The sequence below is a fragment of the Emydura macquarii genome, unplaced genomic scaffold (assembly GCF_026122565.2).
Source record: "Emydura macquarii macquarii isolate MOO-44397 ecotype Brisbane River unplaced genomic scaffold, CSIRO-AGI_Emac_v2 contig_3108, whole genome shotgun sequence".
Lineage (NCBI taxonomy): Eukaryota > Metazoa > Chordata > Testudines > Chelidae > Emydura > Emydura macquarii.
In genome coordinates this window covers 999,754-1,026,085 of record NW_027133245.1, presented here as the reverse complement: position 1 = coordinate 1,026,085, position 26,332 = coordinate 999,754, and the positions used below count along the sequence as shown (strand labels likewise).

At 39.9% G+C, this 26,332-nt stretch overlaps 1 protein-coding gene across 3 annotated transcripts in view; it reads right to left on the bottom strand.

The window, feature by feature from the left end:
• Nucleotides 1-8,141: 8,141 nt before the first annotated feature.
• The window catches only part of CEP135 (centrosomal protein 135), a 98,928-nt gene continuing 80,737 nt past the window's right edge, over nucleotides 8,142-26,332 (bottom strand). Inside the window, exons 21-27 of one of the 3 annotated variants that reach the window (XM_067530575.1) lie at nucleotides 23,651-23,836; nucleotides 21,208-21,417; nucleotides 20,320-20,522; nucleotides 15,182-15,286; nucleotides 13,633-13,779; nucleotides 8,645-8,733; nucleotides 8,142-8,290 (exon numbers count right to left, since the gene is read on the bottom strand). In XM_067530575.1, the coding sequence (XP_067386676.1) occupies nucleotides 8,685-8,733; nucleotides 13,633-13,779; nucleotides 15,182-15,286; nucleotides 20,320-20,522; nucleotides 21,208-21,417; nucleotides 23,651-23,836 (900 nt within the window). In that variant the 3' untranslated portion in view covers nucleotides 8,142-8,290; nucleotides 8,645-8,684. The other 2 variants (XM_067530576.1, XM_067530577.1) reach the window with 2 other exon arrangements.

Here is a 26,332-nt window from a genome sequence, read left to right as displayed (position 1 = left end):
TCAATGGCAAATGCAAAAGTTTCATAGGCTTCTTGACAGAGGGGTGGATTTTGCTCTCTCGTTTGTTTATATAAAACATGTCTGTGGTACTGTCCATCAGGATTTGAATGGTTAGTTCTTTTATAAATAGGAGGAGAAAATTATGCATGCCCAATAACTAGCCCGAAGATATTTCTGTGAAGTTGTGTTTCATGAGAAGTACACATACCTTGTGTCTGAAGGTTGTCCAAATGGGCTCCCCAACCAAATCTTTCACTAACATCTTTGAAGGCAATAGTGGAGACAATGGTACTTTCCTTGCAGACTTTCAGAATGACTTTCCACCAATTAAATGACAGGATTTCTGGGGGAACATGCACTGACATATCCAGGTGATGCCTGGTGGGCTGATATAGACTTTAACCACCCTTGCATGCAAGATGAAGTCTAGCAATACTGAGTTACATATATGCAGGAGGTCATGTATTTTAGGAATATGAGACAAGTCCTCATCAGTGTCTTGGGATGAACTTGCTGGTGGATGGATGGGTCCAGTATAGTCTGTCATTCTTGTGGTAGACTGGTCATTGCTATCTTGGAGTCTAAAACCACTCCTATAAAATCTATTCTTTGAGCTAAAGGTTAGTATTGACTTTTCTTTATTTTTAGACCTAAGGAGGCAAAAAGTTAGAGTCCAATTAATGGAGTTTGTTACCTGTTGATGCAACTTTCCATGAATGAACCAATCATTCAAGTATGGATAAACCTGGACTCCTTGTTTTCTGAGGTAAACTGTCACTACCACTAGGCATTTTATGAATACCCTTTATGCTGTTAATAGGCTGAATGGTAGCACCCTGTACCACTAGTGGCAATTGCCTACTTAATCCCTTTTGTGGGCCAAGTGAATCTTTATAGGGAAATAAGCATATATTGGAGATCAAGAATTACATATAGGTCATGAGAATCTAGGGCTGGAATCATTGTGACCAGAGTCCATCCTGAACTTGAGCTTGCAGATGAAGGTGGTCAGCTGTCTCACAATGAGAATGAGACATTTTTTATGTGACAATTTTCTGTTAGCAGCTTCCCACCTAATTCATTACTCATGGGCTACTATGCCCCACCTGTGGAGTTTGGAGGCAGTTCAATGTTGTTGTTGAGGCTCCAGGATTGGGCTCTGCCCTTCAGCTAAGGAGGCCACCAGAAGCATTCTTCAATAGCTGTAGAAACACTTCAGCAACTCATTATTAGCATTAAAGGAACTTGATATAATGTGTTAAATTAACGTTCAGGCAATATATGTCTACATCTCCCTTTTGAGCAAAATTTCAATTTATATTCTGGTTATTTACCAGACTACCAGGGTGGGTAGAATTTGGAGAGAGGTTGCTAACAAAGAAAATCATCAGATAAGAAATTTCTCATTCTGTTGCAAAGCTTCTCTCCTCATTCATTATTCATAGCTGTAGCAAGCAGTGAATCCCAGAAGTAGGAAGGGAAAGAATAAGCAGAGTTTAATTATTATGGTAGAACAACAGACAGCACTGAAAGTTATAAAGCTTGGTTGTAGGCCTTAGCCCCCCCTCACCACAAGGCTCTGTCCCTCTCCATGGCTCTGTACCCTGCTCCTCCTTTCCCCACCGAGACCCTGTCCCCTTCAGAGACCAGAAGCCAGAGCATTGGCTACTTCCAGGCACTAAGAGCCGTCCAAGCGGGGGGACCCAGCTCCGGGCCGGCAAAGCCCTTGTGGAGCTTGGGGAGCAGCAACTGTGAGGGGTGGAGCTCAGGAACCTGGGCCACAGCAGGTCAGTCTGGGCTACTGTAGCGAGTCCCAGCCCCCCCCCCCCCACCTGCCGTGGGCGGCACGCCCCCATGGGCAGGGACATGGGCTGGGGGCTGCTCACGGTCACCCCTGCCCAGTCTTACTTCTTCACTGCTTCTGGAGCTGAGTGCCTGGCCAGTAGCCACCACTCTTTCTGCTCTGCCTTCAGGTCCCCTCCCTGACCATTTTTGCTTACATCCATCAATGAACCTATATTCCTTGAATTTATCTAATTTTTTTTAAAACTCAGTTATAGTTTTGGTCTCCACAACATCCCCTGGCAACGAGTTCCACAAGTTGACTGTGCATTTTGTGAAGAAATCTTGAAATTGTGAATGATCTAGAAAAGTAGCATATTCTTCTTAAATCAGGACACCATCTCCATGGCCACAAAGAAGCTTTGACCTTTAGATGGTCCCTCATTTTGGATGGGATATAAACACTCATGTCTCAATCATAAGCCAACCACTAACTGGGGAGGAGGAGGGAGGTAAGGAGTAGGAGGAAACTTCCTTTGCAAGTACCATAGTTGCCCACTATGTGGTTTCTTGCATCTTCTTGTAAGACTCCACAGGTCTAGAACCTAGGCCTGCAGAGCTACTGTACTGCTACTCAGCAGCAGCTATAACCAACTTTCACTCCACTTCCCATGACCTGCTGTGTACTATGGGAAATTCTACCTCAAGGGTTTGACAGACAGCAACCCCATTGACTTCAGCAGCTTCTGATTGAGTTTCTGCCCTATATAAACCCAAGGGACATTCCAGGAAGTGTCTAGGCAACAATTATCTTCTGTAGCTGCCATGACTGGTCCTACTCCTTGCTCTTGAATTCCTGGCTTGACCTTGGCTTGATTTGGACTTTGCCTCCTGACTCGCATGCTGAAACCTGACTCGAACTCTGAACCTTAGTATCGATCCTGGCCTGGAACAGACTATGAACTCCTCAGGCGTGCCCCTGCTCTGACTGTTGGCCCTGACTGCCCTTGTTGGAATCTTGACACTTCTACCAGTTACTGTCACAGACAGAATACTGGACTACTTGGATCACTGGGCCGATGATTGTGAATTTTGTTTTACTTTACTTTTCTTTTTTTAAATAAAGACATACCCTGACAGAGGTGTCGAAATTAACTAAAAGTATGTATTCTATGAGATTTTGGAAAATTGCCTTCCAAGCATGCTTGCCTCCATAACACATATGCTAGAGTGAAAACTGGATTGGCTTCCAGCATATTATTTGTACTTACCTGACCAGAAAGGGGCAGGTGTTATCCGAGAATGATCCCTAATTTTGCATTGTATCAAGCGCAGGGTTTTATATCACTAGAAAGAATTTCAGCAGGTACATTTTGGGAAACTCATTCATGGGATGAAGCTGATGCATGACACCAGCAATTCTAGCTTTAGAAATAATTGGCTACTGAGAACCCCTCAAGACACAATTGATGCAATGAAGTTTTAGAGAACTGCAAATCTTTACCATTATGGTAAAATTACAGCCACAGCCACGTTTGTTTTGACTTCCAGTGAGCAATTCTCTGCATTAGGATAAAAAAATCCTCTTGATTTTAAAGAACTAGTGGCAATGAATCCCTTCCAGAAGCTGTTCATTTATGAAAGGGTCTGTTTCTTTCAACAGGGTACAGATTGGCATATTGTCTGTACATGGGTATAGGAGTGTAATGTGCGACCTGTACCTTGTATAACTACTTAAGACTCTGGCTGCAGAGGGTGGATCAAAAGGACAGGAACAGTGAGCTCCTACACACAAATGCTCTTTTTGTCTTTATCATACTGGGGATTTTGTTGGTTTAAAGGAACATTTATCTAGATTTACTTGAAAACTTCTGTTCCAGATTTTTCCCTCTGCCAGGGTAATGGTGCCTTCTTGGACACCTTTGGTGTTGGTAGCAACCAATGGATTGCTATGCTGTTTTTGACAGTGAGTGTTAAGGCCTCCATGCTCAGCTACCACCTTCTGTACTGCTTCCTCCAATAGCTCCTCATCTGCAAGTTGGCATGCACAACATATCTGTTTAGAATGAGTGATGGCTATTTATGGGTATCACATGGCTTCCTTGTAGCCACCAAGTTAGGATCCATTGCTCATCACAGATCACATCAAGGCTTTGACCAAGATAGAAACTGAGACAGCTCTCTCCAAGCAAGGATCATACCCCTAGCCAATGAGACACTTGTTTGCCAAAGTAGGCTTTCCGCCTAAGTATATGGAAAAACCTTTGGTCTGAAAGGCTATAACTGAGGCTTTGAAATTGCTGTGCAGTATGTCTTCACTTTTATAGTTTATGTGGCTTTTTGGAAGGAAGTCTCCTTCTGAAGGTGGAACTAAGTCTTTAACTGGTGGAGCTATTGCTACACCAACTTTTGCTCCCAAAATGTATGAAATCTTTTTATTTTTACATAAACATTTTAGTTTAACATTTGCTTCTATCATATGTCCTTATTTGATTCTTATGATGCCCTCAAAGGAGGCACTAATGGCAAAACATGTATCTAGCAATGCCTGAAAGGGAAGATAGTTTATTAATATTAATGAGTTCCTTGCAAGCCACTTTTTTTTTAAATGAATGTATGGTACTTCTCCTGGCTGTTTAGAGAGGGTACCAATATTCATCCTGGCAAAGGGACCAAACACAAGAGGGGTACTGGTTCACATACCTCAATTGGGAAGTAGCTTGCTACACTGTCCCTGAGACCCTGAAAGGCTGGCTCTTTGCTCCCTTAGGATGGCTAACACCTAAGGTTAGTACTGTAAGAACAACCCAGTACCCACTCAGGGCTTTACTCAATAAATCAAGACACTTTTGAACATGGGAAGGGATTTCCCTTCTGTAATCCGATGAAGGTGCAGCTTCAGGGGGAGTGGAATTCTCATGTGCCTCAATTCTGGTCACAAGCTGCCTGAAGTGCTAGTAAGACTTAACGGGAGCCTACCTGTAAAGCAGGGAAAGGAGGGAGAGCCCTCTTTTTGCCTTTTGGAGTCTGAGCCCCCTTCCCTGACAGAGCAAGGGTTTATGGCTGATGATCGAAAGGCACAATTTCCATTCCACTGCAATCTGAAATGAGCCCTTTTCCATGGCAGACCAAGGTCCTTTGACTGAAAGCCACACAGGCACAATTTCCATTAGGTTGCAGCCTAAGGCAGGATAGCACAGGAGGAACAGGCTTCTTTACATGCCCAGACATGCTGCAAGGTGGGGTGGGCAGTGAGCATGGTACAAAGCACTGAGACAGTCTGCAGGACAAAAGCCCCAGCACACCCTTCTTCAGGGAGAGCAAGCAAAAGATAAGGGGTTTACCCGATTTCCACCGCACTCCTTCATTACCAGGATTAATTACTGCCTTAAGGAGGACACATTTGCTTTTGCCTTTTTGGGACTCCCTGGGGTTTGCAGGATGTACCTGAGTAACATGAGAATCCCCCAACTCATAGTGGGAGGAAGGGGAGCTGGATAGGAATACTGCTTCTTTCCTCAAGGAGATGAGGATCTTTTAGTAGATAGAGGTGGGGGAGGACTCTGGATCCTTTTGGGATTTTCCCTCTCTCAGCCCAGGTCTATTGAGGGAACTTACCCCTGAACTAGCTGGATAGCTTTCTTCTTGTCCTTAGACTCTCTCTCCAGAAGCTCCTGATTGGGCTTTTCTGTATTGGAGTCATGGCTCTTTGGGGTAGGGCAGGGACCTGCTGTGCTAGTCTGACACTGAGCCCAATGCCCTAGCAGTGCAAGCATCGGGTGGTTAGCCACAGGCAGGGCATAATTCACCACCTGAAGAGCCTGTAATTTTATGTTGAAGTCATAACTTTTTGGGGCAAAGTGGGAACCTCCTGATCTGACTCTGAGCTCTGTACCCTGCTGTGAGGGTTGCTGACATAATTCAACTTCAATGGATGCTGTAAGTGCAGCCTTGCATAGAGAACACTACTTAGATTTAAGTAGGGGGGTTTGTAGGGCAGCTCTGCCATACATGAGTGAAGGCCACAGAGTCCAGCAGGGAGGTGCTGCAGTAGCAGATCCAGGTGGCTAAAACCACCACTCTGCCAGATGAGGAGAAAGATAAGTAGCAGCAACTGCAAGAAAATAAATAAAAATAAAGGTTTTAAAACAAAATGGTTGGGAGAAACTGAACCAACTTTTTCCACTAGCGGAGGCAGAAAACCTGGGGGCCTGAGCTGAAGGGTGGATCCTTGTCTTGGAGCCTCCAGCAATAACATTGTATTGTCTCCAAATTCTACACGTGGGGCGCATTAGACCATAAGTAATGAATGAGGAGAGAAGCTGTGCAACAGAATAGGGCACTGGCCTCCTTTCTTTTTGGGAATCAGAAAGTAATCAGAGTTAAACTTTTTGTACTTCTTCCATGGGTCCAAGATTTAGGAGTGACTGCATCTCCTCATGAAACTTACTTCATGTATGAGAGATCCCTGAAAAGGGATAAGGAAGGAGAGAGGTTTGGGGGCTAGGAAGGATCTGGAACTTAATGAAATATCTACCTCTACAGCTACCAGGACCCATTGGTCCATAGTAATAGTGTTCTAGACCCCATAAAAATGAAATAAATGAATCCTAAATGGAGGGGATATATCAGGAAGATCCAATAGAATGTGTATGCCACTCCTGACTGAGTCAAATCTGCTGCACTGATGATGATAAGGGCACTGAGCAGACTTGGTGTTAGATGCAAGTGACTTTTCTCTGTGGAATTGTTGGCACTTTCTACGTAGTTCAGGTTACCTATATCAGATATAAAAAGATTGCCTCTGCAGCAGTTGAGGGTTAAAGTCCTTCTGCTTTGGTGAAGAAGCATATAGTCCTAAGGATCTAAATGGGGCATGTGATGTCTTTCAGAAAGAATAAGGCCTCAGTTATTTTAACACTGTCAAGTTCATATCCCTCAAATTGAAGCTCCTCAGTTCTTAACAGATTTCTTTGTAGCAAGGGAGGCAGCCATATATCTGGCAGCTGTATCTACAACATCAAGGGCTATTTGGAGGGATTTAGTCACCACTAGTTGACCTTTGGCAATCAGCAACTTTAACTCCTCCTTGTTTACAAATTGAGATAAGGAGTCCCAATTCAAATAATCAGGACCTTGTAATTGGCAACTCATTTGGAAACTTGATGAAGAATACTTTTTCTAAACACATCTGTATTTTATTTGTCTCTTGTCTTTTGGTGTCACATTTTGTTGGCTTTGTCTCAATCTCTCATTCACATCACAGACAATTAATGACCCCTGTGGTAGTGATATAAAATTGCTGGAAGCTCTGGGAAGGCACTTAGGAGTGATGGTCTGCTTTCTTTGATGCCGGTGCCAGAGAAGCAGGCACCTGCCAGAGCCATTTAGCTGGCTCTAAAAGCCCTTTGTTGATGGTCACTGCAAGACATCCCAGTACTGAAGTGTGCAGGATGTCCAGGAGCTTGTGTGGTGCGCAGAATGCCTGGGAACACCTCTACTGGAATCTCCAGTGTGCCATCCATTCGGTTTAACAAGTCCAGGAATGTCTTGTTTACCTCACCAAGGTCAACTCTAGGTAGCGGTACAGGACTGACCTCCACAAGTTTACTTTGTTGTAAAACTAAAGTTCCTTGTCTTCACTGAGTTTTTATCTTGTGATAGCTCATATGCTACTTGAAGAGGACATACTGACCTCTCCAGGAGGAACATTTTCAGATGAGATTCCCTAAATTTTTGTGTTCTCTGTAATGTGGTTCTTGTCCAGACATAATAAGCATCACAACCTTAGGTCGTCTTAATTCTGTACTGTAGACATATGCTTGCTCTTTTCACTTAGTATTTTATTATTTTTAAGTTTTTGACAGTAAAAAGTATGTAAATTAAAAGATTGAAAAGCTACCGCTGAGACTATCCATAACAGAAGAAAATGCAGAATAATGTAAGAGTGTACTTGATATAGTTACTATGTGCTTCATCCTGCACTACTGATGTCAATGAGAGCTTTGCCATTAAACTCATTTGGGGTAGTATAAGTCCCTATAATATCATTTCCCTCCACCCCACACTGGACAAACCAACAACCTGTTAAAAAATGAATTGTACTCTTTTTGTATAAGCAATTCCCTTCCATGCCCCAGAAGTTGGAACTAACATGTTAAAAATATTTGCAAGTAATTCTTAATTTGCTTGTGTTCTGTGTTGCCATTTTGAGTCCATATGATGTAGTATCTACACAGATATGGCTATGTCTAAAGTAAACTGACAAAATATGCCCACCTTCATACAAGAATAAAGGAATTGTATATGGTAGCAACAATATATTTAAGTTAATTACAATATTTCTATTGAGACCATAGTTCCAGTTAAAACACATTTTTATTAAGTTACAATCTTAATCTTATTGCAAAATACTGTAGATGGGAGACAAAGTGTAGAGAAATTCAAAGCTTAATTCTTCCATGTCAGTTTATTGTTCTTTACTCCTTATTGCTGTCCATAATGGAATCTGGGAAGAACAAGATTTTCTTCAAAATTATATTAATGGAATGCTGTAAATCAGTCAACAGAGATGCATGACAACAATATAGGTTTCACCTTCAAATCCTATACATAACACCAATAAATATTTGTGACATTATCTTTCGAATTAGTAAGTATTATTAAGTACTATTCAAGTTTAACATTTTGGATGGCAATTAAGATGAATCCAAATACACACTTATCTGACATAGATCAACTTTAATATGTTATAAAAAATGAATGTAGCACAGTACATAATCTACTTTGACCTAAACTTTTAATAATTGTCTGTCACATTCATCAGAGTTTTCTTAAAGAGATGAATCTTCACTGCACTTACCTAGTAGCTCTGTATCCTAATAAGGCCCTGCGTCACCTCTTTAAAAGCTTGAACTCAACTGCATGAACAATTCCAGATTTTGTTCTGATCTTTTTAAAAAAAAAATTGAAAAATATCTCCAGATTTGGTCTGGAAATATTTATATTAAGTAAAATAAAGCTAATGTAAAATAAAGCTAATGTAATATTTAGTACATTACAACGCAGTATAATTTAAAAATCTCATGTTTTCATTACTTTGAATTAATATTGGCAAAATAAGTAAATTTTAAAAATAATAAATGGTATTACAGAAGACACTGCAGAAGACTAGACTATTCTTTTTATTAGAGATGCTGTATAGAATAAATCTATAAAATACAATTATTGATTTGACACTGTCCTTTAAGAAGAAAAATCTATAGCAATGGTGATAGTGCAGTCAGAAAATAAACTGAATTCCTCAGCACATGGGGATTATAAAAGCAATGACATGTAAACCAAAAACACTCGTAAAAAATCCAACACACTGAGAAATCCACCAGAAGCATAACAAATATACTGTGCATCAAGAAATCTTTTAAAAAGATCAAACCTGTTTTTGCTCTATATTAGCTCATGCTGTAATATGTACAAATTTCTGAAGCCTTATCTGATTTAAGCAAATGGAAATAAGCAGAGAAATCAGAAGTTGTCACATCAGTTATTCTGACCCAGCTTTCTTCTTTTGTACAATAAATGTATATAGTGATTATACTATCTTTGCAAAATTGTCATGCAACTTTGTTATGAGTGAATTTTATGCATTGACTAGCACTGAAAAACACCCCTTAAAAAAAAACCTTGTCACCCCCAGATAAATGGGAGAATAGAATTTTGCAAGGCGGACTGTATGACACAAACACATACAAATTCACAAGGAATCACTGCTTTGAAGAAAAGTCAGAGGTAGCATTCATATCAACCTTCATAATTTTCAAAAGTCCATGAAACAAGTTAATCCTCCTATTACTGGTTTAGTTTTAAGAATATCCCGGGTATGGTTATTCCTTGAAGCTCACATTTCTGGGGGGGGGGAGGAAGAAAATATTTTTAAAATATAAACATCTGCTTACAGTATTTATCAATTCAACCAATGGTAAAATATATAAGAACATTATCCTCTTCATAATTTATTCCTAAATAACTTGAATCAGCCCATATCACCCACAGCATATTTTAATATATGTTTAATTCTTGATACATATTGCACAAGCACTGGACAAAAGTACAATGTAAACCAAAGACAAGAAGAAAGTGTTTATAAAACAGGGAAAAATTCTCAGTACACAATATAAAATAGCACAGTTGACAAAGCATACTTCCACTGTGGAATGTGGCAAGGAATAAGAAGTAAAACCAATGAGAGAGGGGGTGAAATAAGTTCATGGGCAGGTCTGAATGCCAAGAATCAATTATGTTTTGGATTCAGAGATGTGACAAATCTTAAATTTGTGTATGAAACCAGGCATTTAAAGAGTATTTGGATTCAAGTAATAAATCCATGGAAAAAGTACAGATTTTAAATGGTTTATCTCCTGTTAACTTTGTGCAATTTTGGTATTCTTGGTTCCCCTCTGAAGTTCAGACATGATCTAGCTAGACAAATCAATTGTTGTAACATACCTGGTTACTAAATACTTTCTGAAAACAAACAGAGCTCATCTCAGTGTCCTTTGATTTTGATTTTTCACTGAGATGTAACATGTAGGCGTGAGAGAGACATGGGGCCCACAAACTAGTAACCAGGTTTGTAACATTGACAGGCCACATCTAAAGCAATAAGGCTTTGTTAAAAATATAGAAACATATGAGAAGGTCCTGTAAATCTCCAGATAGTAAAAGATTAGAGACTAGCTACAGATTTTGATAGACTGTGCCTTATGTCCTTGAACATTCAGACTTTGGCAATCAGAGATGGAAGAGACCCCAAGAAGTATGTTGGGAAACTGGCAGTTTATGCTAGAACATTCCAAAAAAAAAATCAAAGTTTTTGCTGTTTAGTAGCGTGTGGCTTGGCATCCTGAGGCCCCTGCTAATACAGAGGCCCAACACCTTCCAAGCACCCTTCAAACCTAGAAGTAAAGAACAATATCTTGGCCTGTCCCATACCTTTTTTATGGAAGGTACAGGGTTGGATAGTGGATCCCAGGAAATAGAATGTGACCACACCCTCCTTTGCCTTCATGAGATTATTCTCTATAGTCTCCTAAATGGTGCCTCTGCCCAAATCCCCATTTAGTAAACCTTCAGTCTGCTAAATTGCCTATTGAGTGTCAAAAATCTCAGGCAGATATATCTATGGGCATCAAGTGCGTTGGAGGATTTCCACACTTGATGCCATGTCATTTCCATAGACTGAATTCCATACAATTCTGCTTAGGGAGAGAACTGATAAACTGGCATGACTTTTCCCAAAGCTCATGCTAGTATTTACCTATATATCTGTTATTTACCTCAGTATAAGATTCCTATAACTGTTTATGTGTTGTTAACAGGTAGATCCTAGTATGGGTTGTTGCTCTTCATTCTTAAAGGATTCCAGTGTTAGAATCATGATTCGGGGTGCTGAACTATGTATGAGGATTGTCCTTGAACATCAGTACCGCTACCATCAAGTGCTAATGCAAAGGTTAGAAGGAAAAGCCAGTGATATTCTTTGGCAGCATGTGCTTGCATTTTGCCACCTTACACATGGCTAGAGTGGTACATAGAGGTTCCCAAACATCCTCCAGCCAGCAGACGATGGATTGGATGGGTATGATTTCTGGCCTGGAGCCCATGGTGGTTTTCCACATGATTTGGGTGATCCTAGCCTCTCTCTCTACACAAAAATGAGGAAGCTTGGGTACTCTGAGGTAAAAAGGAAGAGAGGAAGGATCGATGGCTGTTTTCCTCAATACTCCTGGATGTGATGACATAGCAAATTCCTCCAGCTTTCAGGGTATCAACCTGACAATCGTTCTCATCTTTTCATGTAGTGGTTTCAGGTTGCTAAACTAGATAGTTTGTGTATCAAATGTTGAACAGTTGTCAACCCTAGTCTTTGTGAGGCCATTAATACTGAGAATATCAGAGCAAACTGTAACGCAGAGTGTTTAAGTGAGGTTTACCACGGATGCCGAAATCTCAGAACAGGCTTGTGACACGCTGCTCCCCTCATTATCACTCTTATAGTGTAACTGTACTGTTTAATGCAAAGTATGTCATGTAAGATGTTTTTGGAATGCTCATGATATACTGAACCTTATTGTTATAATAATATGTTTGTTGCAATGTCATATCTATGGTCATGAGGCTTCACTATGTAATGTTTCCAAAGGTGTGTTTCATCGTTTGAAGCAGATTCAGGCAAACCCTCCAAGAGCAGAGGGACAGTTCATGCCTCACTAAGGCATGCATAAAACAAACCACCTCTTCCAGGAACAATGGACTAGCCTAAGCATTGATAAGGGGATGCTCACTGACTCAGGTATGCAGGAAGCCATACAAGGACATTGTTTATCACCTTATCGGAGGACGGGGGGGACACGGACGAATTCCCAGAGTGGGAAGAAGCAACATTCTAAAAAGGGGAGACATTTTGCCATTCGCTCTCTCTTCCACCTCCATCTGCAACCACAACCAAGCAACTGAAGTGCTGATAGCAGGGGGAGGGTCTGGCTGGAGGCAGATCAGCCAGCCTGTGGTGAGAATCATCTGACTTTGTAAGGTTGCTGAAAGTGTTAAGCTTAGTTTAGAATGTGATTTGCCTTTTATTTTCTCTTTATCAAATCTGACCTGATTTTCTCTGATTTATAATCATTATATATTTTTTGTTTGTTTTATCTAAAGCAGTGCATTTGGTTTAAGGTGTGTTAGAGACTCCATATGAAGTGACAAGGCTGGTGCATATCAATCTCTTTGGTAAACTGACAAACATATGAGCTTGCAGTGTTCAATGGACAACACTGAACATTGTAAGGCAGCAGTTCCTAGGGTTGCATGTGAGGACTGGGGATATTGATTGGTGTCATACTGGTCATACCAATGCATTATCCCATGAGTGGCTGGCCAGAGTTGGGAGCAACATGGTATAGGCTGTGAGTGAGCTGCCCAGGAGCGGGGGTTCTCACAGCAAAGCAGGGTAAGACGAGCTCCAAGAGTGAGGGATTGGGGTGACACAACGATTCACCAGTCCAGATTGCAGAGGGGAACGTCACAAGGCTATATGCTTGGACAGTACCTACAGGATACTATACAAAATGCAGGGCATATATCACCAAAGATAAAGTAAGGAAACAAGTTGATCAGGCTGCACAAATACTCAACCTCTGGCCCAGTTCAGGCCATTGTGGGTATGTCTACACAGCAACCAGACACCTGTGACTTGGCCAGTGCCAGACAACTTGGGCTCACAGGGTTGTTTCATTGCTATATAGACTTCTGGGCTTGGGCTGCAACCCACGATCTGGGACCTTCCTGCCTTGCAGGATCCCAGAACTCAGGCTACAGCCCGTGACCAGAAGTCTACACAGTAATGAAACATCCCTGCTGCCCATGCCCTGTGAGCCTAAGTCAGCTGGCATGGGCCAGCTGCAGGTTTTTCTTTGCTGTGTAGATATACTCTACATCAATTCAGCAGGATAGATATGCCCCAGCTCTCACCTACTGGTGAGGTGATTTAATGGCTTTAGAATTTTAAGCTATGGACATATGTGGGAGTCCTGTTCTATAAGCAAAAACCCAGGCACAAAAATCCATTGTAATATTTAGCTTTTGGAGAATAACTAGCATTTAATGTTTTCAGTCAATATTATTTATTCTGTTTAAAATACTATAAAAGAGTGTAACTATCATCAGAGTGTTTAAATATTTCATATGCACCAGAATATAAAATACTGATTTTCTGCCCTCCATTTCAATCTAAAAACAGCTGTACTTAACTCTTATGTGAACATTTAATCTTGATAAAATCATCAAATTACTTACTTTTCTGCTGTTGCTCGATCAGTTGTTCTTACAATTGCACGCTCTGGAGAATGGGAAGGAGATCTCAGTGTTGAGCTAAGTGGAGATGAGGTACGTACAGAGGATGTGGACAGACCATGTCGACGCATCTCCTGAACTGCACGCTCTCTATCAAGTAGACAATAATTTTGTTAAACACTAATTTGTACACACTTTTATCTTTATTATCATTATTAGTATTCATATTCTGTCACACCATACTATTTCTCTGTAGAAATTATTAGAAGATAAAAGAAAATGAAAGGTGATAATTTAAATGGCTATCTCACACATTTTAAATCAAAATGTCTCAATTATATTTAAGGGACACAGATCACACTTAAAAATTAATTGTTAAAAGTAACAAACAAGAGTACGATAAAAGATTAGAAAAAATTCTCTATTTTTTCACTGTTTGTTTTCTTTGTGAATTTGACAACACTTTGTGTAGTCAGTCTTGTTCTTCTGTAAAGTCAGTATGTTTGTTTTTGTATAGGTCTCCTACACCTCAAGAGGAGAGGAAAAATCATTTAAAAATGTGATTGTAAATCCACTGGATCTAGTAGGAGTTTCAAAACCAGATACAGTACCTAAAACCACTTGTAACATTAAAAAAAACAACACTCCCCTTTTCCCCCCCAAGTTTGAAGTTGAGCATGTTCTTTCTTTTACACCTCATTCAGCACTGAAGAGGATAGAAAACAACATCACTTGCACCAGCATCCAAGCTGCAGCCATCGTGTAGGAACACAGGCCTATGCCTGAGTGTATTATGATTTTAAATTGAGTTTTGGTGTTAGAAAAAGTGATAGGCCCAAAGCTTGTGACCAAAAAGAATTAGATCATGAGACAGGGGGGATTGTTTGTGTAAACTTGTACTGACCATTAAAATATCAACATTATCTTATTTAAGGTTTGGGTTGAGGTAACAGAAATAAAGAAAATATAGCTAATTGGATACCAGGTGCAGTAAATAATTCATTTGTTTAGTTTATTACAAAGAAATGTTTACTTTAGTAGTTAAGGAAAAATATGACAAAATGATGTAAGAAAACCTTGGAAAAAAAAGGCCCAGCTATCTTGACAGGGGCAGAGGATAGTGGTCAGTCCTAAGCTGTTTCGTTTGGCTTTAGCTAAAGTCAACAGTGACATCACTTGTTCGTTATACTGTATACAAAAGCAAGGTTTTCTAGGGGGTCTTTGTCAGAGCTTTCACAGGAGTCACACCATGATGGGAAGGAGTCTCCTGGGCCTGATCCAGTTGTAAGAATTTTGGCCAATGCTTATAACTATATTGTTGCTAGGGTATAAAATATTAGGATATATATGCTTGCATTGATATTCTGGATATCATGAACATCAAGAAGCCTTTGGACTAATAAAGGAATGCTTATGTGGAAACTGAGTTGTGGCAAACCTTAATAAAATTATTAGGAAAATTATTTTCAACACATGGTATTGCATTAGCAGCAACATTAAGGATGGGAAAGGAGGATTACCCCACTGCAACAAAAACAACACAGGTGCTTACCGTTCAAATCGTTCAGTTGTCAGTTGTCTTTTTAAAACATCATAGTCAGTCTGCAGCTGTGCAACTTTACTTCTAAGTATGGAAACCTCTCTATTATGACTGGTTCTAAAAATATCATGAGAAATAACAAAGAATTTTCTTAAACTGCTTAAGTTTAATGCTTAAACCAGCATTTTCAGCTGGTATCTTAGAAGAATTAGGAAAAACAGCAATGAACAAGGCAAACAAACAAAAAAACAGCAAGAGGAGTTGTTACTTCAAACAGTCCAAAATAACAGCGTGATAACCAGAAGTGATGGGAAGAAGAATTGAATAAATACAATGACAAATTTATTGGATGAAGCTAACCTGGGAAACACAGAAGTGTGAATGTGGAAGGCCTTCAACAAATTTGTACTACAATGCATCATATTCTTTTATAGATAAATATATACACAACTATGTCTGGGTGAGAACAGAGTCAATTATGAGTTAAAAATGTTATTTTAGTTAGCACCTACCCCTATATAAACCAAGCATTATTGCACAGTTAAAAGAGAAAAGAGTACAAAAGCAACTCATCACACAAGTGGCACAAAACTAAATGATATTGCCGCAGCCAGAAGTATATCAGCCAGGCTACACATCACTGGTCAAACTGCCAGCAACAAACACAATAAACTGAGCCAAATGCTAATCTAGAACCAATCTCTCTTAATTCAGACTCAGAGCAGCAAAAAAACCCAGGATCTGATGGACTGTCAAGAGGAATGAGTTCTCTGTGCTGAGATTTTTGATTAGTCCTAGATGGTACAATTGCAAGAACTGAAAAGAAAATCAGCCAGTCAATCTTAAGTATCATTATAAAACGTAATTCTCAGGAAGCTGCTTTCTCAGACAACACAGGCTTTTAAAGTTGGTTGCCAACACCATGAATATTGTCATGAATTTGGGCCTAGAACAGCTTGTCCAACTCAGAAGATAGACAATTACATTCTGCAGGAACTGAAGCTTCCAGATAATCTTCAAAGGTAGTGTTAAGGGTTGGGTTAAAACCTCATTGGAACTAATGGGTGTGAATGTGCCTTTCTTTAAGAGAGAGTTCATTAAGAGTAGTGATCCACCTACAACAAGGCATAATGGAATCTGCCAAGAAACTAGAACCATGATGTGAACAGAGAGTTCGAATGGGTATCGTGAGAGAGAGAGTGAGCGTGCATGAGAGAGAAGAACAACACAACTGAAGCAAGACATACTGAGAGAGAGAGCCTGGGCAAGCACAGAGAACGATCCTGGAATAAACTAGAAAGGGTGCTTCTGAGTCCAGTGCTGGCTAAAGAGGTTTGGGACTATAAAAAAAGACACTATCTCCTTTCGGTTTCGGTTTCTCTCGTGTGTGGATAAGCAGGACTTTCAGCACACAATGTCCTTTGTACATTCATTATAAATAAACAAGATAGCATCTGTAGGAAGGAGCTGTGGCCTCCCCGGGAGCGAGGACCTGAGGAAGGGCCGCAGCGACTGGGCTGGACAGGAGGAGACCCGACGGACAAGTCTGCCCAGCAACGCAAGGGCCGGGCAGGGATAGGACCACACGTGCTGCCCAATCAGCTGCAGCGGGGTGGAGCCTCTCAAGAAAGGGGCAGTATAAGAGACAGGCCGCAGAGCTCAATCTAGAGGAGACCGCTGCTGGAGGCAGACGTGCCACCCCGCTGGCTGAGGCCTAGGCCAGAGATAAGACTCCGACCATTCCCGGACCAACCTGGCCCTGGGGACTGGGTAGGGCCTTCTCGTAGCTGGACCAGGCAACCCGGCCAAAGAGACTGGGCCGAGATACCTGAATCGTGGGACTGGACAACGTCCCCTGAACCCCGGGACTGGGCCGAGCCCCCTAAGCAACCCAGGTGGGCAATACCACCTGAGGCCGGATGGGAGCTGCCGGCCACCAAGCCCCCAGAGTTGGGGCAGGACTTGGACGAGCTGCCTGAGGCCACACCCTCCCCTGAGCCCTGTGACTTAGGAGGAGGTGCTCCCCGCATTGCCGTCGGTGGACGAGGAGGGACTGGCGGGCCTACCCCGGACGGAGTGCCCCAGCGACCCTGAGGAGTCAGGAAGGCGCTGTGGCCTCCCCCAGAGTGAGGACCCGAGGAAGGGCTGCAGCGACCAGGCCGGATCTAACAGCCCTCCAACAGCATCAGATTCCATCATCCATTTCTACTCTGGAATGGAACATCTCCAGGGCCCTGAACTTTGACTAGCCATTTATGTCACAAAGGGGTAACAGTAGAAATAAGTACGATGTATAACAACAGGCAATTCTGGAGGTTGCGGAGTAGTACAGACTTATGGTTAAAGCACTAGAGTGGAACTCAGGAGATATCTGGCAATTCCCAGCTCAGTCACAGACTTCATGTGTGACCTTGGACAAGTTAATCTACCTTGTGTCTCAGTATATCCATCTGTAAAATGGGGATAATATTTCTCTGCCTCAAAAGGGGGGTTTTAAGGATAAAATTGTACTACAGAGGGCCATATAAATACCTTGATAGATATGTAAGCAGAAAGGCATGATTGACTGTAGTAAAGCTAGCATAAGAGAAAAGACCACCTCTCAAGTGGCTGTTGCTGAAAAAAAAACAAAACCCCACACTATAGACCACTGCAGTCCAATAACCCAGTTGTAATGAGTCCAATAGGATCTATTTAATACAAATTAATCCAATTAACACAGAAGGTTCAAAGGAGACAACAGTTTTCAACTTTCTGTTATGTCTTATTCAAAGTTCTTCAAAGACTGACAGTCTTTCAGGAAAGAGAGAGAATTTAGGACTTGATAGAATTGTAAAATAATAAATAAAGCAAAACATTTTGTAAACATTGAGGCTATCTATATGATTAGATAAAAATATATATATTAAAAGAAAGTTAAGGTTGTAAACTCAAACGTTAGGAATGCCATTATTAAGATTGCTTCTGCAACCTTAATTATAAGCATTATTGCACAGTATTTAATTACAAGAACACACTATTTTCCAACATGACTCATTCAGAGCACATGATAGAAAATACTCACTGAGTAGCTATTTTAATATTTATTTTTATACAAATCAATGTGTGGCCCTGTGCCTAATTTACTGCACACTATCCAAACACGCACTGAATACAGAATTATTAATTTCCTAATGGGCTCTTTATGGTACTCATGATAGCACCTGAGTGCTTCACAATGAATTTACTTTCATAATATCTTTATAAAGTGAGGTAGCATTATTATTCCCATTTCACAAATGAAGACCGGAGACAGTGAAATTAGGGCCAACAATATCAAAGTGTCTACTAATTTTGGGTGCCCAATTTAAGGTGACTAGGACTTGATTTTTCAAAGTACTTAATATTTTTATAGCAGTTAATATCGTCAAAGCACAACTCCCATTGACTTCAGTTGCAGTTGTGAGTGCTCAGCACTTCTAAAATCAGATCTCAAGGTCTCAAATCAGGCATCAAGAAAATAAGGGACACGGTGACCACCTTTAAAGTTCAGTATAAGTGACTTATCAAGCATCACATATGAATTCTATGGCAAAGACAGGGATAGAATCCAATTTCCCAGGGTGACATTCAACTGTCTTAAGCATTAGACCATTCTTTCTCTTCCTGCAACCCCTTACCTTTACGCACCTTCCAACTTCTGCAACAAATGAAGCAGTAGTCCTACAGATAACAGTCTCCCTCACTAACCAACCCTGATTTACTTCCAGAACAGGTACTCCTGTGCGTCAAATGAGACAGGAGTCCTGGAGAAAAATAGTACATGATCGTGTAAACAAAGATTGTATCATAATGCATATTCACAAAGAAGTCAAGGATGCCTGGGTAACCTTAATTCTGGCATTTCCTATCTTTTGAGTGCTTGACATTGCAATTTTAATGTATTTTTTATGTATTTAATTTATTCCATTTTAAAACAGCGGTTTTCAAACTTTTTCAGTTGGGCCTCTCCTCCACCTTAGAGTTACAATTTTTGGTTGCACCCCTGCCTCCCAATCCAGACAGGCTGGGTGGCCCACTGAGGTGAGTCTCGGGGTGGAGGTGGCACTCTCTCACCGAGTCTCGCCAGGCATCTCCACTCACCCCCCTTCTCGAACGTTCCTCTGCACCTCCCAAGGAGAGCACACCCCGCAGTTTAAAAACCTCTGGAAGCTGTTGCTAAATGGAAGGCTGAAATCTGGGGGGGGCATGTGACCTGCATAGTCCTCCACACATATTGCCTCTGCCTATCTCATAAGGAGGTATGCGGTAGACTACATTATTTGGAAAGTGGCACACAGGCTAAAAAGTTTGGAAACCACTGCACCAGAGTTAGGCTGTTTCCTCCTCCTCAAAGACTAGGCACCAGCAGGGAGAGAACTAAGAGCACTAGAGAGTTTCCCTGCTCTCTGTTCTAATGCTTGGCACTATAACGACCCTAGGCAGACAGGAGGACAAATTACAGTAAGAGTCCTGCTCTCTCTCAGGGTGGAGCATGCTCATTGTGATTAGCACAGAGCTCTGTGGAGATGGAGTTTACTCAATGGAGTCTGGTGTTTTGAGAATTTTGTTGCCAGACTCTAATAAACTTCTATGGTGCATGTGCAAACAGTGATTTTCAGAGGTTTATAATTCAATTACATTTGGATGGAATTTCACAGGGACAGCAAAAGGCAACTCTCCCATTCCAGGGTAATGCCCCTTGTCAAATTTCAAGTCTGTGCTTGAAAACACAGAGGCATCAGAGTTCTCAAAGAAACATTTGTAAGAGTTTAACATGAACAAAACAATGTATTTTCTCCTAACAATTTCCTGAAACAGATAAACCTGATCTGACAGAGTTTCTTTCCTGTAGCTGAAATGCTATTCATAATAGTAACTGGGAAGATGGAAGTCCACGTCAAGAGTCCTTGAGAATTTTGGGCTTTTATAGAAGGTTTGAACACACAAACTCTTCTGACAGGTGCACACACACAAATAATGATGTTCTCGGAAAAACAACCTTTTGATCTAGTGTGGAGGGATAATGTAAATAAGTTTTCAGGCAGATCAAAATTTTCCACAATAAAAATACAAATAAAAATTACAACTCAAAATATTGGAAGAAATGTAATTGTTTGTTTAGAACTTACAGTTTGCTCTCTGCAAGTGTTAGCTTGTCTTTAAGTAACTGAATTTCTGAATCCTTCTCATGGGATGTTAAATGATTCTGAAACTCTTTGTCTCTGCTAGTAGCCAACAGTGTTTCAAGATTTTGAATAGTAAGTCGTTCGCTGGACAGTTGCTTTTTTAACAGTTCTGCTTCTGACTTTACATCTTCTAATTCAGCCAGAACCTAGGGCATAAAACAATTACTACAGTAGAATTGTTACTTGCCTCGCATTTAATGTTCACTGTTTATGTAGTATTTTACAAACGAACGTACACAGACGTGCGCTTTCTCTGAAAAACACTAATTAACAATTTATAATTAAAGATTGTTTTAAACAGACAAGAAACTATGTTAAGATGGAGTTACTGTTGAACATACATATCAATTTTAATTTAATGGTTTAAAAAAAAACACATTACAGGGATGTTTTAATAATTCCTAAAATAAGCCTTAACTCTGTTAGTGTTATTTTTAACCTGAGAGTTTTTTATTTGTCATGTAACTTCAGAATTAAATATATTATATTAATTATTAAAATTAGTCATTTTAATACACAAAAACGAACCACCATGATCTAAATAAAATACTCCTAGATTTATAGTAGGTTAATAATCAGTGGAAAATTTAAAGATTGTAGTATATCAAGAATTATTGGACTAACATGCATCTGCTTCTTACATGCATGCGTGCGCGCGCACACTTATTTTCTATTCTAAAGGAATCCCAGTGAGATGTATATGCATTTCAGAAATGATTACTAGTAAAGAAGAGGAGAGGGGAGAAAACAATTATTAGAGCTCCCTCAAGTAAGGGAATCAAATTGTATATGTGTGCCATAACAAGAACTAAATTAGCCTTTGCTTCTTACCCTTTCATAATCCATGTTTTTGGATGTTAGCTGTCGTGAAAAAAGTTCTTTGCTAGACTCAAGTTTCATACACAGTTCCCTCACAGAAGCTAAGTCAGCTAATACAGATGACTTTTCTTCTTGTTCATGTTTGAGATCCTCTTCCAGTCTGGACATATTTTTTGCATTTGAAGAGAGCTGAGATTCATATGCTTGGTGCGCATTGATATGCTAAATGGAAATAGACAAAAGCTAAGGAGTCATGGATTTTTTTCCCTCCCCAGTGTTAAAAGTTGCATAACAAAGTTACATACATTTAAATATCTTTTCCAGGAGCTCTAAACTGAACTTCAGACTACCTTATTTTTTTCTAAATCATAGTTAAAAGAAAAAAAATCCAACCTAAAAACCATGTTTCTCTGAAATTTTTGCAACCATTTGAAGGATTACACAGATATTAAACAAAAACAGAAGTAGAATATAACAGTGTTTCAGAAGAAAATTAAAAATTGGAAGACTGAAGTCCATCTTTTACTCAACTGCCAGCCTTGAACCTATCACTCTTTTGTCAATGAATTAAGAATGCCAGACAGAAACGTGGCCTGTCTCTGCTTGGCTGTTATAATCTTTTTGATCTTCAGAAAGATTGTTCTCCCAAATATGAAATCCTCATCTGACATCACTGGAATAATCTAACATGCTGTTACAAGAGCCAAAAGTTGAACTAATACTTAACTCTGAAAAATCTCACAAGAAAATTTTGTCCCACTTAATGAAATGGAATTATCGGAAGACACGGGAATTATTTATTCACATCTACTGAGATCATGCATTATCTAACTCCTCCACCTTGAAATCTTCATACCAGCTCTATCAAACAACAGTTGCTCCACAGGAATGCAAATCTGCTCTAACTAACAACAATTACTCCACAGTGCAAGATTTTTCACTATACCATGCAGACGTTAATAGCAGAATTCTACCAGTTACGCAGGCAACTCCAAAAGGCAATGGAGTTTCCTGGGAATAATTAAGGGAAACACAGCTGAAGGAAACATTGCTATGCAGTTTCTTTACTGTTTTTCCTTTGGATTATTTATAGAAGTCCAGGCAGCAGAGCTACAAGTATTTTAGGATTTAGTTGTGGCTGGCCATAAACTCTGTGTAAGATGCAGCAATCTGTAGTGCTTTCCAAGGAGCAGACCTGTAAGTAAATGGTCACTAAGAGCCACCACCTGCCTTTCCTACTCCCTGGACCAGAACTATGCCTGTTGCAGCATATGTCTACAGGTATACCAGCCCAGCTGCATTCACTGGTATGCTAAGTGACTGAAGCCAAGGTTTCACCTATTTCCAAACCTTCCCATCCACATGCACTGGGTACGTGGAAAGAGTGTTATTAGTAACCGCTCTCTTAAGAATAGCAAAGAAAAAGAACAGAGGAAACAAAATTCAACAGACATTTCACATCAACTAATCATAATTAACCATGAAGGATCTTTCAAATACTTCGAAAAATAGATGTTTTAGTCTTACTGTTCTTAGTTGTAGATTTACTAGAAGAATTTTGTACATTTGTGTTTTCTAAAGAACTATGTTTTCTACTTCCAAAATTGCTGTTCCTACTCAGCCATATTCTGTGCTATTGACCTGCAAGTATACTTTAATGCTCTATTCCAGATGAAATAGAGGTTGCCTATGCTGCCTTACAACTGCTCAGCTACAAAATCAAACTCTGATGCGGAGGACAAAGGTATTGCCTCATTCAAAACCTCAATCTATCCACTAGATTTCACATCAACTCCAGCCCCTAACCAAAGCACAAAACTTCCTTAGCTCCTCTGATTTTTGTCTGTGGTAATTTCAGATGGGCTCCACTGAGCACGTTCAGATATTTAATTGAGTAACAATAGTATAGCATTAGAGTGGTTTGCATTTCTGTGCAATGCCTTGCACAAAGGGGGCTTTGATCCTTGACTTTGGCTACTAAATTATGCTAACGTATCAACACCTCCTCCACTACTGCCTCTATGATTGCCACATGGAGCCTTTCTGTCAAGGAACTCACCGTGCTTTAAACAAATAATAAATCATGCCCTTGTGAAATACTGTAGGCAAATGTCGGATCTATTTTATGAATAAGCAACCTAAAAGGCTCTTAGAGACAGATTGACATCATACTGGCAAATAATCTTTTTTCTAACAACTGAAAATCTCTCTCTGTGGCATCGGCAATGAGTTAAGTAGAATAGAAAAGATACTACTGCAGCAAGAATTGCAGTTACCATTTCAAATATTCTGTCTGCCTTCAAAGCATTAAAGAATAGAAGTTCATTTCCATGCAAGCATAGCAAAGGTTCCTATATTTTATTTAAAAAACAAAAACAAAACTAAAAACAAAAAAACAAGCATAAAGCACTTTCCTTGATAGGATTCAATTGTATTGGATAGTATTGGTTATTACCTCTTGATTTTCTTTTTCTAAATGTTCCACTCTCTCTCGAAGATGTCTTCTATCAGTATCTACAGAGAGGAGTTCAAGACGTATTGAGCTACTTTCTCCCTCGGCTTGATGGGCCTTGACTTCCCAGCCCTCAGCTTGGCTGTGGAGCATTCGGAACTTTTCTAACAATTCTTGATTTTCTTGTTCCTAGTTGAAATAAAAGTAATCACTCTATAATTAACAGTGTGTCACTGCAACAAGTGCATCTTCAAGTCATTTGATCCTCTTTGTGCCTACAAACCACTTCTATTACACTAATTCAGAGGAAGGGAGAATCTTTCACTATATCCCTGACCCTGGATGAAAGCATTCATCTTTATCTCTCTCTCAAGAAAGTACATAGCTTCATTCTTTTTGCAAGTGCCAAGCAGTAAATGTCTCCCAGATACAGCAGCCAAACTCAGTTTATATTAAACAGAAGTGCTTTTGTTTTGTTTTTTTAAAGCAATTTATGGAATAGACACTATTGTTAGACGATACATATTTGTCAAGGATACCATGAAAAATTCATTAACAATATTTTTCACTTCATATTTTACCTCTTAAGGTAGGAATTTCTTGCCATTCTCAAGGTCAAAGCTATGTTGCTATTATCATTTCTATCAAAGCTGCAGTGTGTCTGGCAAATATATCCCTAAAAGACCATCAACCCAGACAATTACCTCAATTTATGAGCTTCCCTAGCTTTAAAGTTTTCAGTGACTACAATAAATACTCAAATTTGGATTATATTCATATATATTCAACACTTTTTTTCTTTGATTTAAGGAAGCTATAAAAAAGGACCATATACTTCTTTCCAATCACCAGGGTCTCCAACAACTTCTTCCTAGCTAGATCTCAGGATTTGTAACCATATCCATTTTCTTTGACCTCTCAACTACTTTTGACACACTCAACCACATCCTGCTTATTAAAATTTTATCCTCCCTTGCTTTTCATGACTCTGTCTTCTCCTGATTCAACTCCCTACATCTCTAATCATTCCTTCGGCATCTCATTCAGCAGATACTCTTCCTCTTCTCTCGATGGAAGTTCCATAGGCCTCCATCTTTGGTCCCTTCTTCTTCCATTACACCTTCTTGCTACTACTATTTTTGTATTACAACAGTCCCTAAAGGTTCCAGTCGGGATTGAGGCTCCATTGTGGTAGGCACAGAACAAGTATGTATGTCACACACACACAAAAAACTACATTTAAATAACATTATTAAGTTTGCAAAGTCAAATACTCAAAAGTCAGGAAATGCTAGATTAAGGTTGTCTGTGCAACCTTATTCAGCTCCCTTTTGTGTATGCATTTGACATAATACAGTCTATGATTTTCTCCACAGGACCTCTTTCATTCAGTGCACAAAATGAGATGATGCTTAGTAAGCTGCTATTCAATATTTTATTTTATCCACATTGGTCGATGCCCTCATGCCTTGTTTACTACACACTATTTGAAAACTTATGAAGACAGAATTATTAATTTCTTCCTGGGCATTTCTATAGTACTTATTACTAGAGTATCTAAGTACTTCACAAAATTTATTTTGATAACATCCCTGTGAGATAAAGGGATGATATAATCCATTTTACAGATGGGCACTGAATATCACAGAGATTAAATTCAGAAGTGTCCACTAATTTTGGGTGCCCAATTTCAGATGACTAGAACCTGATTTTTTCAGATAACTTAGCATTATATAGAACTTTGTGTTCAAAGCACAGCTCCCACTGGGTTCTGTTGCAGATGTGAACGCTCAGCACTTCTGCAAATCACACTGCAGGGTCTAAAGTCAGGCATCCAAAAAACAATGAATACACCATTAGTGATCACCAATGAAAAGTTTGATTTGAATTACTTGACTAGCCTCACACAGGAACTCTGTGGCAAAAATAGGGATAGAATCCAGTTCTCCAGAGCAGCATTCAACTCTCTTAACCATGAGACCGACCATGCTTGCTCTTCTTGCAGTCCCTGTTTCATTCATTATATATCTTCCAGCCTCTGCAACCAATGAAGCAAGGATTCTACAGACAATAGTCTTCTTCAATACAAAACCCTCATTCATCCCCAAAGTAGGCCTATCCATTGCACCGAATGAAGCAGAAGTCCTGTGGAAAAAATTGTATGGGATCATATAATTGAAGACTGTCATAATGAATACAAACAAATGGGTTAAGGTTGCATGGGCGTTTTCTAACTTTTGAGTTCTTGACTGTAACATTATTGTTTTCTTTTTTAATTTAGGGTGTCGTGACAACCTGTACCCTATGTTCACCCCTTTTACAAGACTATGTTAAATTTTGTACAAAGCATACTGTGTAAAGTATCATTTGAAAACTCATGATTTGCTGATCATTATTGTCCTGGTAACATATGTGTGGCAACACTGCATGTAAAGATATGAGATTACACTGTATAATATTACCAACACATGTTCCAACATGTTCTGGAGGGCAGTCTCAAACAAGTTCTCCACAGACAAAAGGCTAGCCAATGCCTTAGCCAGGTGTCAACAAGATCAAATGGATCACCACCTGATTAAGTGGCTACTTTTTGGCAGGAGAGAGGGTGTGGGCAAAAGATCTACATTTTGAGAAAGAAGCAGTTTAAGGTTCCTGGACACACTGAGTTTCTGTCTCTTGAACATT